An 18770-nucleotide genomic window follows, 5' to 3' on the forward strand; every position below is an offset into this window, starting at 1 on the left:
GGTTCAACATATGCAAATCAATGTAACATACCATATTAACAGAATAAAAGATTAAAATCACAAGATCATCTTCATAGATGCAGAAAATGTATTTGACAAAATTCAACATCTTTTTGTGATAAAATCTCTGAACAAAGTGAGTATAAAAGGAATTTAACACACTAATATAGGCCATAAATGACAAGCCCACAGCAAACATCAAACTCAACTGTGAAAACAAAAATTTTTCTTCTAAGATCAGGAACAAGGCAAGGGTGCCCAGTCTACAATTTTTAGTCAATATAGTACTGGAAGTCCTAGCCAAAGCAATTAGGCAAGAAAAAGAGCATACAAATTGGGAAGGAAGAAATAAAAGTATCTCTGTTTGCAGATAAGATTATATTTTGTATGACAACGCTAAACCTTCATCAAGTTGAACTGGCTTGTAACAGTATTCAGGGTTCTTGGGCAGAAAAAAGTGAGAGGGAGCACCCTGCTCTCATGCATAGAGGCATCACAGAGTTTGGCATTTCTGATTTCTACTGCACTTGCATTTCCATGTCACCAAGGCCATTTGAATACATTAATTTATGGAAATGGCCTTCTGTATTCTCTTCTCACCACTAAGGCCCTGTGAAGTGTTCCAAAATTGTTTTAAAGACTGTTTAATATTGCTCATCTCTGAAACAACCCCAGGAATATAAGGTTGCATTGAATTTAGGATTCTCCTTTTTTTTGCTGATCGACATGTCAATTGCAGCAGGAGTTCCCAGCTGCATTCAATTCCACAGCTCCAGTTCAGGTCGCAGTTGAGAGCCCGCACATAATGCATTAACATGGTGCCAGCATGGAAGACATGGCTGCAAAGTTACCGTCAGCAGTTGCAGAATGCTCTGCTGCACAGCGCTAGTGATCCTTTGACAGCTGCATTTTACCAGAGCAGACATAAATTTTCATGACATCAACTGAGAAACAAAATCAATGTTGAGAATAAATATATGACAACCAAAGAATGTTGTCCCTTCATAACTGACACTGGGGCATTATTCATGTTGAAAACTATCTCCATTTTGTTGAAATTCTCAAATCTTGGAAAAATCATTATGGGGCTCTCACCAAGTAAATATTACATGACAATAAAAATACCCAAACTGAAAATCTCAGGCAGGACGCAGGAGACAAAAGCACATTGCACTTCATAAAATCATGTTCTTTCATGTTGTCAAGAGCACTCAATTCTTCATAAAGTGTGAGACCTACCCTCCTTGGAATTTCTCTGGACTTTAAAACAGGATGCTAAGAGAAAAAGTTTAAAGAAAGTAGAAACATGAAAACATGAGTAAGAAATTCAAATAACAAGCACACAGAGTAAAGTCTAGAAGCAAAAAATAGTTGAAAATATAGGGAGAGGTAAAAGCAGAACATGGTATACCAAACAGCCCTGGCCTTGAAGGAACTTCCTCCTTATTTGAGCCATCTGCCTAGGAAATGAAACTCAAGCAGGAAGAAGATACAGAGATATTATGACACAGCAGCTCAGAGGAAGAGGAAAGAGAGAAGCTACAGGATACATCATTCAGTAACAGAAAAGTGTGAAGCCAGAAGTTCCTGGCAGCATGGGGTATCTGCAAGGAGCTGCACTGGAGAGGTTACAGACGTGGGCCTGTGCCGGGCCAGGAGGTATGTGCTAACCAAGAGAGGACTACGAAGAGCACCTATTTACAGAGACATTTTGCCCATTCACCTTTCCTCTCCTCCTGACCTCAATCTTACCCAAAACTAGTAGAAAGTCTCTGAGCAAGGAAAACAGGAAGGGTAACTAACAAGAACTTTTTTCCCTACTACAGGTTTTCTGGATGAGCTGGAAGGAAAGGAAAAAGTTTTGAAATGAGTAAGTGTTGATTTAAACTGGTCTGAAAATTTTAATACCTCAATGTTACTTACTACATGAAAATAGCTAGACGAGCTGTGGTTTCTGCCAAGATGTATTCAAAGGATATGGATGAGATAATGCAGCATGTCATAGAGCAGTCCTGGGATAAAAGTTAAGTTGTGTGCTACTTACACTCTGCCTAATGTAGCCCATTCAATAGATTGGTTACATAAATCAAAAGGACAAACGACAATTGCAAAAGGCTGCTCTGTAAAATACTCACAGATTATAACAGAAAGTGATTTACAAGCTGTAAATCCATCAGAAAAATGCTGATAATCATAATTACATAAACTTTCTCCAAAGCTCTCACTGGTCTTCATTTAAACTCATTAGTGCTCTTCAATCAGCATGTGAAATCTTAATCCATCATATTTCCCTTTAATTCAGATGTCACTAATTACAAGAATATCCAGATTTGACTATTTTACTTGCAAATAGATTCTCAATGAATGTCATTTCCATATTTGGCCAACGTTTGTCTCTTAAAGCTTCATTTTGTTCTGCACCGGTTGTATCAGTCTTAGGGAAATGTACTTCTAGTGAATTTATTTATTTAAGACAAAGCAATCTCCTGTTTTTAAAGATGGAAATGAGAAAAGGAGAAACTTTTCTGCAGTTTGAGTGTTTTCCCTTTGGTTATTAGAAGCAGGTACACTTTTGGATAGAATATACTGCATTTAAGAATGATCCATGTCTGGTCTGCGAGAGTAGCTGGCTAATGAATTATACTTCAAAACGAATTCTAATTGAAAATAAAAACTAATATGGTTTTAAAAAGCATGGTTAGCCTCTCTTGCTTTATATGTAGTCTGTATTTAGTCTCTCTCAAACACTGTTCCAGAACCCTGTCATTCGGATAAGCTTTCCATTTGTAGCTGCACTATTCTTTCTATAGTTGGACAGATTATTACAATTCTAGTTCAGAATTTAAAGTTTCCAGAAAAGAGTGCTAATGCCTGTATTTCCCATCATTTTAATGATGTAAAAGAATGTTTTGCCCTCATATCTGTAAATATATTTCTGTTATGATGCAACTCATTAGTTTCTATTATTGCCACCTGCCTTTCTATGTGACTAAGGGGGTGGGGAAGCGGAGATGAGGGACCTTCAAATGTTTAATAAAACAGTACTATGGGATGAAAGAGAGAGGATACGGCATGAAGAAACAGTGTTGTTTCCCAGTACATGTATTTTTTATTGTGATAAGAATATTTAACATAAGATCTACCCTCTTAAGTTTTTCAGTGTACAATACAGTATTAACTGCAGGTATCATATTGCACAGCAGGTCTCTAGCACTTACTCATCTTGCATAATTGACTTTACACTCATTAAATGGCAACATTCCAAGCCCCCTTCCTCCCAGTCCCTGGTCTGTTCCTAACAACCTATTTTCTTGCTTTTATTTTTCCTAGCACCTTGATCTCTCTTGGCCCTCGATGGGGCATTATTACCTCTTGTGTTTTTAGGCACTCGAGATGTTCACCATTTGTAGAGAATGTGTCTTAAAGATCACTACATGTTGGGAAATCTGTGACCCTTCCCCCTCAGTGTGTCATTCTTACTAGCCCTCCATTCCCTCTGGGTGATATCCCTAATAGTATGAGCTAAAACTCGCATAACAAAATGTCTGGAAATGGTAAAATGAGCTATAAAAGCAAGAACAACACTTCTGTATCTCATTTCTAGAGAATAAAACTTTCTCTGGTTCACTGAGGCTATGAAACAAGGACTTAAAAGTCCATGAATATTTCTCCATAACGGAAAATACAGTTTGTATACACTCCCTCCCATTAAAAATAAAACATTAAAAACAAAACTTTAATAGATCCCCTCACTAGCACTCTTTATAAGTCAGACTTGTCCATAAATGCACTTTTATTAGACCTCAGGTTCTACATTCTAAGTTATGTACCAACCTCACATGCTGTTTCCACCTAATTGCTGGCAGGAAATAGGAACTACAGGAATGGAATAGGCAATGGCTAGAAATCTTGATTAAGTTTATTGGAAATATGGACTAAATACGGCACTTTAATTAGTATCAGACAGAAGGATGAATCGATCTCCAATAAAGCACAAACTGTTGAAGCGATAAAATTTAGAAAACGTGTCTGAGGCATAATTCACTCTGATGATGGAGGAGATGAATCTCTTTCCTGTTGTGCAAGATGAGTTCAAGATAAAAGGAACCACCTTGCTGGAAAGCTGCAGTAGGTCAACATTCAGGAGACACATTTTTTAAGGTATTCTGCTGTTAGGATACAATGATAAATATAAATCTTCTAGTTCATTTCAAAAGTTGACTCAATGTTCGTGAAGAAACAGAGAAGCTATCTTAGCCAAATTTCCTTGTGATAAAAGGACATATTGGAGTATGTACATACTGGAGCTTGATTGTAGTATTTCCTGACTTCCCAATATTTTAATTTATTCAAATTGTCAATTTATATGTTCCCTTCTATTAGAATCTCTTTATGAGGTACATTATGAATGTATTAAAAATTAAATGAGAAACATCCTATGAAAACTATTTGTGAAAAAAGTTAGTGTTAGAATAATGGGACTATTTATATAAAAGTTAATTTATTTGATTGCCCAAAATATTTAAATATCAATTAAAGATGTTGTAGAAATGATGCTTTAAGAAAAGCATGATACAAAAGACTACATATTGTATATCATTTATATGAAATGCCCAGAAAAAAAAATATAGAGGTAGAAAGCAGATGAGAGATTTCCTGGAACTGGGAGTCACAGAAATATATTGTAGATGAGCTTGAATGAACTTCTTGAAGTGATGTGTTCTAAAAGTAAATTGTGATGATAGTAGTACAAGTGCATAAATTTACTAAAAATCATCTAAATTGCAATGGAATAATTTTATGCTATAATAAATTATACCTTAATATAATTTTGGAAGATTCTGTAGAAAATAACATGGCATTGAGATTCTTAGGGAATTTGCACTCCCGAAGAACTCATGCACTACACGGGGTGGTAGTGTGTTTGCCAACCCCCTACTCCCACCAACTCACTCTCCATCATGTGAAGACACAGCAGGAAGCGGGCCTTCTATTGCTCAGAAGAGGCTCCTCACTAAGAACCTGACCGTACTGGCTCCCTGATCCCAGACTTCTAGGCTCCAGAGCTGTGAGAAATAAATGTTGTGTAAGCCTCCCAGTCTACGGTATACCACAAAATGTAGTACATACATACAACAGAATCTTATTTGGCAATTAAAAGGAGTGAGGTCCTGACACATGCTACAAGACAGATGAAAAACAGGCTGAGTGAAAAGACACCAATCACAAAAGAGCACATATTACATGATTCTCTATATATCCAGAATGTCCAGAATAGGCAAACCCATACTGATAGAGTCAATTAGCGGTTGCTTAGAGCTGGGGTGGTTTGAAGTGGACAGGTAAAGGGTACAAAGTTTCGTTTTGGGGTGATGAATATCTTCTAAAACTTCTGATGGCTGCACAACTCTTAAAATACTAACATACATGAATATAGCCCATCTTTAAAATAAATCTCTCCCTTGACTCCACATGTCCTGCCGTAAAGGTCCCCAGTGTGCTCTCTCACAGCCTCCTCTTAGGCTTCAAGAGACTCCTGAAGAGCTGCTTATCCTCACCTTCACTTCACTGTCACACTGCACTTCTGCTCTACTTGCCTGCAGGACTAAATACCACACCTTAGATATTTACTGTGACTACATCAGAAAAGTGCACGCAAGGAACTGAATTACTAAGTTCTGACTGAGCATCTACCTGGTACTAGGTCATAAGATCAAACAGGACAAGATATCTGCTCTCTCCTCAAAGGGAAAACACAATCAAACTGAACAGATGAGAAATACATTAGTCTGAAAATTAAAAAAATATGAGCCAGAAAATATCTGCTTCTCACTGGATTACCTAAAGGTTATGTAAAGAACCATTTGTTCTCAGCAAATGGTGGTTAAGTTCAGATTCTCGATACCAAGGATTCAGCTGTACAAAGAGAAGAAGGAAGCTGACTGCAGGCAGAGAGAAAAGTGAGTGCACTGACAACAGGCAGGTGTGTTTGAGGAGCTGCATGAAGCCCAGGGTAGCTGAACAGGAACTGCAGGAGACGAGACAGGCCAGGTGAGGTCTCAGAGGTAATGAGAGCTTGGTCAGGGGCAGACCTGCAGGATGCTGGAAGGCAGAGTGAGAAGTTTCAACTTGCTTCTTTTCAATCTCCTAATACTCTGTGCACATCTGTCCCGTCACCCTTCATCCTCTGACCCCACTGTCCAATGCTTAGACTGTCTGCTCTAAAGAAAATGAAAGTTCCCAATCATCTTACAGGCCTAGCCAGGGCCTGACCAGTGCTAGCCAGAACCGCCACAGTGGTTTTCTGAAACAACAGGCTACACACTAATGCCGTGATAAGGCAAAAATCCTAAGTGCTGTAATAAATTTTGAATAAAGGTTAAGTGAAAGGAAAAAAATGTTTTCCAAAGGCAGTGTACAAATGGGAGGCAGGCCATTTTCATTTGAATTCCTCAGGCCTGTCTGGTTATTTCTACCAGAGTCTGATGTGTCCCCAGTTTGCATCAGTTAAAAAGGACATCTTCTAAACTTAAACTCATTCCCAGATTTCGAAACATAAAACTGTCAGCAAAGAACAGCTTTAGCATCTCTGGTGACTGTGCAGTAGTCATTAGCTGGTTCTCTAATTCAAGCATATTCCCTAAGTTGCCAAGTCATTGTGCAGAAATGTGGTATCTATCATGACATCACCACAAAGCTGTAACAGATAGATATGGAAAAGCTGTTAGGTTACAGTTGTAGTAACGGAAATAGGATCACGCACTACCTTTTAAATAACCCATGATGACAACACATGCTCTCCTTAGAAATGACTTACAAACATTTAATTGCCTAATAGCTTCACATCTGCATGTTCAACTGTGTACTACACAGGGATTCTGCTACAGTTATGATTATAGCATCATTATCCAGAAACACACACACCGATTCTAACACAGTGGAGACAGAGCTTGCCAAGTAACACTTTCAGAGTGTAAAGTCATACAATTTTGCAAATAAATAAAGCATGTTTCTTTGGATGGGGGAAAAAAACACATTCTTTTCAACTGGCTTACTGTGGCCTTGAGGCTTCAGCCTGGTCTGTCTGCAGTTTCTCTCCTCCTTCTACTTCCATTGTACAGTAAACAATTCGATTGGGAGCAACTGACTTCAAACCCTGTACTTCCATTATGACAATCTAAAGATAAGAAAACATTTAAAATGATGTTAAGCTGACAGCACTTAGCCATACATAGAGAGAGCAGCATGAACTACAATTAGAAGGACAAATTGATAAAAGTATCTGTCGTATCAATGGTAATTTAAAATTTTTAATTTTAAAATTATAAAAATCTTAGAAAATGAAAATTATAAAAGTTCTTTATAATCCACCTCTCTTCACAGATGGTATAATAAATAACATTTTGAGTAAGTCTGGTATCTGAATTATTTCTTGCCAGCCATTAAAATAAGATTAAAGTCTCTAAATACAAGCCCAGTGACTGAAGTGAGATATAAACTCACTTAAGATCCTTAAAAACTTATGGAAAGTATGCATGAAGAAAACAGAATTAGAAATGAAAATTCAATGAATGTGATTAAAGGAGTAAAGGTTGAGTTTATAAAGTGATATATTTATTTAATGTAGACACTGTTACCATTACACCAATTCATTGATATCATTATATGACATCATCAGAAATTTTCTATATTCACTTATTTTAGGTGACTACTAGGTATTTATAAGATAACTTTTCTTTTTGCCCAAAGTATACCATTTTATGAAAATTATATGTAAAATATAACTTGTCAATGAATATCTTACTACTAACTTACAAGGAAAAAGTAATTTTTCTATCTGTTAAAGGTATATACTAATTTAATGCACTACATAAAAAAGGGTAGAAAGAATGATCTATAACTCTTAGGGGAAAGGGAAACAAATATTTTACAACTGTGCATTTTATATTTATGTAAAATGTTACCAATCTTAAAATATGGTGACCTATCATTCTCACTAGATATACACATAAAATATTACTGAATATTTGGCAAGATTTTTGCCAAGATTTTTAAATAAAAACTTGCATCATGAAGTTGATGCAAATTCTCAAAATTAGTAAATTATATTCAATTACATTTTCATATATATGTTCATTTCCTTATTGATCTCATCTTGTATTTGTAACAAATAAGATTAACAGCATTCATGCCATGTAGCTACAAAATATTCCCTGAAAACATCATCTATATCATTTATTGATCATTTCATGCATTATTAAAGTTTACTGTATTTTCATAGAGTAGAGACCTTACAAAAGGTCTCAAAGAAACAAACCATCTTAGATAAAGAACCATTCTTTCTTTCAGTTTTAGCACAAGAGAAGGGGTTCTGTTTGTGAATACAAATGTCTATTATTTTTGTTGTTTTTTCATAAAAACATATATGGGAAACCAATCCCCCCAAAATTAATATCAGTCTCAAAGCGACTTTTCTTCCCTGACCAAGGCTTTTCTTATTTTGCTATATTAAAATGCATACCAACATACAAATAAAAATCAGGACTTAACTGGAAACAGACTAGGAGACTAGAGAATGCGTAAGAGTTGGTAATAGCATCTTTCACAGCTACTCTAATACTCAAGGAAGCTGGGGTGAAGTAATAAATCTTGCTTAAGAAAAGAAGCAATAGAAGTTATACATTTTTAATAAATCTTTGTTGTTAGTAATATTGAAACTCACTAGATTCTTACACTTACCTAACCAGAAGCTGAAACAAATGAAATAATCATATAGAATAAAAGCCAACACTATATGGACTTACCATGGTAACTCTCATGGCTTAATTCAATGACAACAGTTTTTGAAGGTCACTTAGAATGTATGAAACAACAGAATTGTGTACACAAGATATATCCGGAAATATTGACAGGCTCTGGTTCATATTTGGGAATACAAATGTTTGCACTGCATCTCTTTCTGTGGTATGTTTAATAGCCAAAGTGCAAGAAAGAAGAAAGGAAGCATCTGCTTAACACTATTCCTGTCACCTCAGTTACAAGCTACTGAAAACAGGACCTCCTATAACATGCAACTTGTGAAGTGACTTTCTGCTGCTTAAAACAATACTCCCATCTGTGCAGGGAATGTTTTATCCTGCAGAATTGACACTTTCAAAAAAAGGTAACTTCTGTTATGAATTAATACATATAAATAAAACAACACAATTTTACAGATCTGATTTAAAAAAATAAGCTAGCCTCAATCACTAATGATAAAGACAGCCAAGAGTTCACTAATTTAAGTGAACTAACCTAAGTTCTTGTTTAAACCAATTCCAAATCTCAGGAACCAGAGAACTCCCAGGGAACTACAGGAAATGAATCTAAACAGGGTTGTCTTCTCTTCCCCAATTTCTTTGTGACTGAATAAGGATAAAATAGACACAGTTCTAATCATCAGGGAAATGCAAATTAAAACCACAATGAGATATCACCTACACGAGTTAGATGGCCAACATCCAAAAAACAAACAACAACAAATGTTGGCAAGGTGTGGAGAAAGGGGAACCCTCCTACACTGCTGGTGGGAATGTAAACTAGTTCAAACATTGTGGAAAGCAGTATGGAGGTTCCTCAAAAAACTCAAAATAGAAATACCATTTGACCCAGGAATTGCACTCTTGGGAATTTACCCTAAGAATGCAGCAGTCCAGTTTGAAAAAGGCATATGCACTCCTATTTTTATCGCAGCACTATTTACAATAGCCAAGAAATGAAAGCAACCTAAGTGTCCATCAGTAGATGAATGGATAAAGAAGATGTGGTACATATATACAATGGAATATTATTCAGCCATAAGAAGAAAACAAATCCTACCATTCACAACAACATGGATGGAGCTAGAGGGTATTATGCTCGGTGAAATAAGCCAGGTGGAGAAAGACAAGTACCAAATGATTTCATTCATCTGTGGAGTATAACAACAAAGAAAAAACTGAAGGAACAAAACAGCTGCAGACTCACAGAGTCCAAGAATTGACTAACAGTTACCAAAGGGAAAGGAACTGGGGAGGATGGGTGGGAAGGGAAGAATAAGGGGGAAAAATGGGGCATTATGATTAGCACACATAATGCAGGGGGTGGGGACAAGGGAAAGGCAGTATATAGAGAGAAGACAAGTAATGATTCTACAGCATCTTACTACACTGATGGACAGTGACTGTAGTGGGGTATGTTGGGGGGACTTGATAATAGGGGGAGTCTAGTAACCATAATGTTGTTCAAGTAATTGTACATTAAGGATACCAAAAAAAAAATGTAATGCTTTCATTAATGACTGTTTTCCTATAACTGATCTTGGTCCTTTAGACATCACATTAAACATTTTGGCTTTCAATAATAATAATAATAATAATACCTTAATAAAAAAAGTTGTAATAAAAAAAAATAATAAAGCATATATAACAAAAAATAGACACAGTTATCCTAGAAGCATAAAGGAGACATATACAAAATATGGAACTAGGCAACATGCTTCTGAACAGTGCATCGCCCACAGTTATGCGGCACTAAGGCGCGTGCAGGTCTGTGAGGAAACAAAGCTGAATGGTAGGGTGAACATGGGGATCATACGCCACCAGATACAGAGGAAGTCAGGGTACAGATACATCACCAGATACTAGGGTCTCCCAGCCTAGTACCAATGAGAACTGTGTGAAAATCAGCTATACTCATGCCACTGACACTATTCCCCTTATACAGACGTACAATTTCAGATGAATATTTGTTGTCCGACTCTACTTGAATATCGAATTTCAGCGTACCATTCGTTGTATGGCTTAGTGTTTTGTGAGTTTGCTTGTCTCTTGCTTTATTATTCTCCCTGAAGGCTTCATGAATGGAGAGACCTAAAAGTGATCTTGTGTGTCTAATTGCTGCCTTTTGATATCCACAAAAGGTGCCTCATTCAGTATTTACTGAGTCAACTGTGTACCAGGCACAGGTTAGGCTCTTGTGAAAACTCAGAAAAGAAAAAGAGACGTTAACTTCCTGCAGCTTATAGTCCGGTAGAGAAAGTTGGATGATCAATAATAAACATAATAAATAACTGAGCTATGTTAAGTGACAGGCACTCTGGCGAAAATTCAGGGTGTCAAGGGAGCAGGAGGTGGTGAGAGAAGGGAGAGGGTAGCAATTTTAAAAGCGATGTGAGTTTTTCAAGCCCTCACTCACTCCCTTAGACTTCAGTTCTTAGAAAAGGCTCCTCTACTGGATCAACTCTAAGCTGATGAACTGTGAGACTCTTAAATTGGATTAACTGCTTGCCTTTCAGTTTCTTAGGCTGAAATCTGGGATCTGAGGAGCAAAGCTTGGATGATAGGCCAGGGATAATTACGCAGCTTAGCGAGGCTAAGGCCCAGAGGCCCTAGGGCCAGAGGGTACCCAATCTATTCTCCAGTGTCCTACAGACAAGCACTGTGCAGTCTGTACTCTATATGTGATTTCATTTTGCTTTTGGATACATAACTCCTCTTACAATACTGTAGGCACCATGGAATAATCCATATTATGCCATGATAGGAAAATATCTGCCTTATATAGCTATAGCAAAAGAAGACATCAAAATAATTTGATAAATATGCAAGCCCCTCAGATCAGGCAAAATGACATTTTTACTCATATTCTCCTTATACCATTTTATTAATTGAACAGCCCTGATTCATAAACTGGCAATAAAATACAGAGTAACAACTCAAAGTTTCACAGAAACACTAACTTCTGAGCCTAATTTTGTTCTCAAAAGAAGAAAGAAAATTCATGAAAGCTAATTATTTACAATTGCTTAGGATATTTAAACTATAGAGAAAAGAGAAAGTGTCTTAAGTTGTTTTCAGTTTTGCATTGTTTATAGAGATAGATTTCTTTATTGTTAATGAATTTCAATGCCAAACTCCTGTTAGAAAAAGTTATACTGTAATTAAATAATTGATTTTATTTTGTGCAGAAACCTAAGAAAAAAGAGAGGGCACTTTACATTTTAGTCAACAGGAAACCTGAGACAGGAATGATAAGGAAATTGGACATGGAAGATAGGAAGTGGTTTCAAATTAAACATCCTTAGGTTATTAGGTTAAAGTGATTGAGAAAAAAACCAGTAGCAACGCCACGAGGCAAAGTCATCAGATAATCCCAGGACTGAGTCCTGAGAGAAGAAAACCTTGTATTTCTATTCTGACACTAAACTTAATCTATTAATCTGTAAAGAAATCATTAGCCTGGAAGTTAGAGAGGGAGGCCGTTGTCTTATCCTGAAGCTTGAATTATCTTAAAGTTGAGTAAGTGGAGGAAACAACAAAAGCAGACATTTATGTTTTCTGCCAGAAACTAAACAAGCCAACGGTAAGAACTATCAACCAAGAAATTTAAAACTGTACCGCCTAAACCTGCACATACTCTTATTTGTCAATCAGCAAACTCCAATAGCAGGGCTGGGAACTGGCAGAGAGGGAGAATATAGCAATGTAAGGAAGGAGCTCTAAACCTTCACTTCTGAAAGCACTACAAATTTAAGCTTGAATTGTGAGTGTACGTATGTGTATGTGTTGCATATAAACCCACAACTATATACATGGACTAGCCCATATACGCAGATGAGCAATGAGGCGATGTCATTAGGCAGAACACCAAGAGCGGCTGTACAAAGAGTCACTATCCACAGCTGGGCTCCACTTAACTGCATAAAAGGGATCACACTCTGAAGTCTTTGGGAACATCATTTTAAATGCATGACATTTGTTCTTGTTCTTTATAACATTTACTGTCCTGGTAATGAAACTGCAAGTCCTGGAAAGGAAGAATTATTTTCTTCTCATTATCTATATGCACCTAATGGGTGCTCTACAGCTGGCTGACGTGATACGATTCTTGAAAGATTTAGTAGGTGAGGTAGATAAAAAACAAGGCTGAGCAAAACCTGAAAGGTGTTCCCAAAGGACAAAGAAATCAGTTCTGTGTTTAAATCCTATTTCCATCCAAGTGTGTTCTGGAGCTTACTTTACTAATAATCTTACACTCCTCTGGCTGGCACACAGAAGACCTGCCTCAAAACTTTGATTTTTAATCCTAATACTGCTGTTTAAGGACAATTTGCATTAATTTGCATTCACAACCTGTCTAGCAAAGGAAGAGTAATTTCACTTCTTCAAAACATATTACACTGCTTTAATATCGGAAAGTTACCATGAAGGTCAACAGCAATTATTTTGCAGCCCATTTACGCTGCCAGAGGCGCGCATGGGATAAAGCCACTTACCTCTAAGGTGAATGACAGCACAACATCAGACTTTGACAGTTGAATCTCATTCTCATCTCCAATGTCCAAAAATGCAGAATTCTGTGAACGTTTTAATTTTTGTAATTTAAATTCTGGACCACCTTTTGAAACTGGAAGACTTTCCAAATTGGCCATTAGCAAATTCACTGAAGACCGCAGCTCTTCTATACACATAGTCTCCATTTCTTTTGCTATAAATTTGGGGAAGTTTCTTTCCTTGAAAATAATTTTAAAGATAACATTGTTACACAGGCCATATTTTAATTTTATCATGAAAGATTATATGATGTATACATCTGACTGTCTCAGAAATTGTGACTCTCAATATAATACATCTACCTGTTACTTTAGTCTCTAGGCTTTAAAAATCACAGACTTTGACAATTCTGATTATATTGAAAGGTACCTTATATACCTTGCCAAGGATCATTATGGTACAAAATGAAGAACATATACATGTTCACATTCACTTTATCTTTGATTAGGTATTTGCTTATGGGAATAACAAACTGAAAACATATATGGAAGACATGTTAGTGTATAGGTGAATTTTAATTAGCCACTGTTAACTTTGAAATGCTTGGGGTAACTGGTCTTTAAGAAAAATGTTCAGTTTGCACTGCTCCGCCTGTTAGGAAAGAAACAGTTAATAATATTTCTCTTTCTTAACCACAGATAAGCATTATTGGTAGGGTAGGCTTTTTATTAATAAACATTTAAATTAAAAACCCATGATACTAAATAGCAATATGGTCATATTTTTTGAATTAGTTTATTTTCACATCCCATAAGTGGGCCAAGATCCCTTTTTGGTCATAAATCCATGTTTCAGTAAGGGTTTAGCAACTTAAACTTAAGTTTAAAATAAAACTTAAGTTTAAAATAAAAGGCTAATTTATGATAAATGCTCTATATGGAAAACAATATTAGAAGAATCATTTTCTTTTTGAATTACATAGCCATGTCATTCACTCCTTTAACTGTGCAATCAGACTTGGATTTCTTTCCCTCAATGAACAGAACATTGGAAGCACTGATATTTAGATAGATATTGACAGATACCGCCAAACCGCCCTTGGAGAAGACTATGCCCATTTATTTTTCCACAAAGAGCAAAATCAGGTTTCCTCACATTCTTGGTTCTTTCTTTCATCTTTAACAACCTGGCACTTAGCTCTTTTCTCTTAAACTTAGAAGCCATGTAGCTTTACAACTGAGGTATGGCAGAACGTGACAAGCACTGCACCACACCGGCAGGGAGAAAGCCCCCAGCAGCCACCTTTCAAATGAAGGAAATCAGCGCCTTCACTAGGATTTCCTTTGGCAGCATCCAAAACATACCCTAGAAATCCACAACTCTGGCATGGCTGGAACACATCCAGAGGGCTCATGTCGACCTGCATCTGATCACTGGCTCACTCGCCCCGGTTCGTTCACGGGCTGCAAAGCAACATCTGGCCTCACTTCACGAGCCAGTCTCAGAGTCTCAAGCCACCTGTTTTTCTTTTCCCCCAATATGACCTTCACATATTTCTTTAAAAATAATTTCCATATAATCAATATTAAAATTGCAGACTTATTACCACAGAGCAGTTAGTATCCACATTCATAATTAACTTTCCCAAGGAAAATTTTTAAGTATCCTTTTAATATTTCTCTGTAGTTTGAAGCAACATGCTAAAATAATAAGTTTGCACCCTTAGGAAAAACACGTAACTACTCAGTATAGTAGTTTCCTCACACTTGGTTTCCTTTGGGAAAAAAAATGTTTTGGAATGTTTTCTTCAATACATGCAGAAGGAAAAAAAAAGCAAAATAAGCCATAAAAAAACAGATTTTTTTTTACCTTTCTGCACTAACTTTAAAAGCTGTCATGAAAAGTATCCACAACTCAAGATAAAGGGACAGGTCCTTTCGATGTCATATGGGGAAAAAGCCATCCAAGGATCTTCTGCAGAAATATATTTAGCTCAACTTACTTCCCTCTTAGACCTTTGCTTAAAGGTCTCAGACAGTGAAGTTACATCTTACCATATAGAATTTTGTCGGGAAGAGATACAAATTATGTGTTTCTGGTGAATACGATAATTCAATGGTTATAGTTAAATCCCTATTGGAAATTAAACATTTTTATATCTAATCCATGAATCTTATTTTCACTTTGCCTTAAAAAGACCTAGTTTTCAAATGCACTTTGGGTCAGTTTTAACATCTGACTAGTTTGCTCATTAACTACAAACAATGAATGAAAATTGTATTGTGTGTTCATTTTATATTCGCATGATAGTCATAATTTTATCTTTACAAAATTTTTATTTTAGCAAAACAAAAGGCCAATATATCACATATTTGAAAGTTTGGGTGCACCAGTTGTTTTTCAAGTTCTCAAGGTGTTATTTTATGGGAAAGTTAACATTAGCACATGAAAAGAAAATCTATTTTTATTTAGGTTTAGTTGAAAGCACTTTATTCACTATTATTTTTCAAGGAGGAGACTGGCAAGAATCACCAAAACTGACTTTTATCAGCATTTTCCACTTTTTCAAAAACTAGACTATACTAGAATATTTTTTCTCCTTTAAAAAGAAGACTCTTTCAAAATTTTGAGGTTCATTGATGGTATTCTATCAACTTTGTTTAGGCTGCTCATGTTGCCTCTTTCTTGGAAACAAAACCACTTGCACCTCAGACAAGTATATATGTATATATTAAATTTAACCTTTTAAATTAGAACAAAATCAGAAATAGGGTTATTCTCTAGTTTAACTGTGAGTCGCTCCTATAAGCCATCGTTTAAATGTTCTACTTTAGTCAAGTTACAGAGCAGCTCATTAGCAACAATAACCCATAATATATGTGAAAACAATGTTTGTTCAAAAAATAAATTCCTATCATTCAAATTTAGTCACTTCTTTTTCTTACATGCTCTTCCCCTTCCACTAGACAATGCCTGGACTAGAGCGGCAGTTGGAAGATGGTGACAACCATCAGATTCTGGAAATAGTCTGAAGATGGATGCAAATGGATCTCCTGAAGAATTGGGCATGAAGTATAAGAAAAAGAAGGAGTCAAAGATAAATCCAAGTTTTGGCCTGAGTAACTGGAAAGACAGTACAGCCAAGAAGTGGCACACCCTTGCCCTTTGATGGGAAGTTACAAACACCTTCTCCCGCCCTGTACTCTTGATTCCATTTCCTCATCTTTGTATTCTAAACAGTAAATGACCACCTTCCATAATTGAGTTATTATGCCATGTTTATTACCTATTGTGGGGCTCTTCCAAATAAAACATGAGCTCCACCAGGACGTGGCACGAACATATGTGTCCGATTTTATCCTGACACAACCACATTTGTCTAGATATATCCCATGTGCCTAAATCAATGACTGGCTATTTTAGTAGGTGCTCATTATTCACTGAATTTATGGGTAGAAAAATTCAGGAACCAAAAAGTTGAATTACTTGCCTAGTGTCATATAGCTAGGAAATAGCAATCATGGATTTACCCACAGGTCTCTTTCTGGTCCAGTCCACATTTTTGCTATTACTTCTTAATTATGCCTTGGCTATAATAGTAAAGTCAATGTTTCTATCTGTTGAAACAGATATTTCTGCCCTGTGGTTTATTGCTATTAGATGGTGTTGTGAAATGAGGTAGGAGGATGTTTCTGATTGCAAATATTAACGAGTAATAAACCATTTTTAATTGATTCATTACATTGGATTTATTATACCGAAGAGGAGTAGGCCCAGAGAGAGTGACCTAGACTCCTGAGTCAAAAGACAGGGCTTGAGGACTGCCTCTGCTACTTGTCTGTTAGGTAATCTCAGGGAAGTTGATGATCTTCCCTCAACCTCAAACTCCTTGTCTATAAAATATATTCATTGTATCATCCACCCTAGGCTTGTAGATTATTGTAGAGATATAAAGTAACAAGGTCAGTAAATTATAATAAGCTTATAAATATTTTATGAAGATGGCTTAAATTTGGTGAAATTGTAGAAAGCAATGAAACATGCTCTACCTGCTATGTCAATATATTCACTAAATGGCATCTTATTTTTGGTAACATATAAAAAAATTTTTTTCCCTTCCAATCCCATTGGCTTCACTTTCTCCACACTTTTCCTCCTTGAACAAGATTGCTAATGAAATCATCAGGGTCCCCTCAAAGAGAAGTCTCCCTCTATGCACCCCTACCCTTCTCTGACTCAGCCCAAACGTTATAAACACACATTCACCTCCACGGATCTGAACTTGAGAACCCACCTAAGACTCTTGCTCCAAGACTCTCCCTCCTGCTCCTTAGTCCTCGAGAAATTCATCTAAACTTTATTCTAAGCATCACATATTCAGCCAGGACCCTGGAGAACCAAGTCTGATTTACGACAATGTGCATATTCTCAGGTACAATCTATACGCAAGTACACAACTTAAATGCTGATCGTAGGTCCAGAATCCTGCCCTGAAGTGTCCGGCACATCTGCCTGGATTCCCTGAGGTCTTTCAGAAAAGCAAACGCCCTTCTAGCCAGTTTCCCATTCAGGTTAAGGTTTGGGGGAAAGTATTTGTTTCTAAAGCTTCACAACAGTCTTAAAAGCTACTTGATTCCCATGCTATGAATTCCACATCTGAATCTCCAGAATGATGTCATACCTCTCTAGATATCCAGGGGGTAGTACATGGCATGCTGTCCTTTAACCACTGCCCTTTGTGTGAATGTGACTCTTTAGTTCCAACCTTGTATCATCCGATATCTTCACTCCTTGCAGGTTCTTCCTCATGTCTGTGCTATTGTCATCTCTGTTACGCAAAGTTCCTTCAGTTTTCTCTATTTTTCTATTTATCTACGATTCCCCAACTGTTTCTCTACTTTTCTCTATAGACATTTGAACACAGTATTTGTGTTCTTAAAAGTTATTTATTTATAAATGCAGTTTTCTTTGCAAAAACAAATACTTCAATTGTTAAAGTCAGTATGGTATGTATCTTCTAAAGTGGAAAAGTTCACTATCTTGATTTGGGAGATGGTCACATGGGGTGTATATCCACACACTCATCAAACTGTAAACTAAAGATCTGTGCACTTTATTGTACACATATTATACCGAAATTTTAAAAAATGAAGAAAAATTCCTAAATAGGGAAAACCCTTCAGAGAGACAGAGATATGCATGGATGGAAGACAGAAGAGGAGAGCCTATTGTTCCCAGACTCAGTGTTTGCTTAGCAGAATGGAAAAGGGAAAAAAAAAAATCTTACTCTCAGATCAAGAGCATTATAACCAAGTTTACTTGGAAGAACCAAAAAAAAAATTTTTTTTTTAACCACTGAAGTAAATGAATGCATCGATTTACTAAGAAGGATTTAGACAATTAAGTTCCATTATCTCTAAAACGTCTTACACATTAAAACGAAACTCAGAGCTTTTGTTTGAAATCTACTTTCCATAG

General features: G+C 36.5%; 1 protein-coding gene and 1 long non-coding RNA gene across 22 annotated transcripts in view; one reads left to right on the forward strand and one right to left on the reverse strand.

The window, feature by feature from the left end:
- The window catches only part of CADPS2 (calcium dependent secretion activator 2), a 508494-nt gene that overhangs the window by 271358 nt on the left and 218366 nt on the right, over nt 1–18770 (reverse strand). For all 21 annotated transcript variants that reach the window (XM_057504726.1, XM_057504721.1, XM_057504717.1 and 18 more), the window contains 2 exons: nt 13295–13531; nt 7056–7177 (listed from right to left, as the gene is read on the reverse strand). In XM_057504726.1, the coding sequence (XP_057360709.1) occupies nt 7056–7177; nt 13295–13531 (359 nt within the window). The remainder of the gene's footprint in view (nt 1–7055; nt 7178–13294; nt 13532–18770) is intronic.
- On the forward strand, nt 1432–18517 carry LOC130684310 (uncharacterized). Its single transcript, XR_008998544.1, has 3 exons — nt 1432–1659; nt 1827–1870; nt 16259–18517. It is a non-coding gene; the product is annotated as an uncharacterized LOC130684310 (long non-coding RNA).

Source organism: Manis pentadactyla, chromosome 7 (genome assembly GCF_030020395.1).
Source record: "Manis pentadactyla isolate mManPen7 chromosome 7, mManPen7.hap1, whole genome shotgun sequence".
Lineage (NCBI taxonomy): Eukaryota > Metazoa > Chordata > Mammalia > Pholidota > Manidae > Manis > Manis pentadactyla.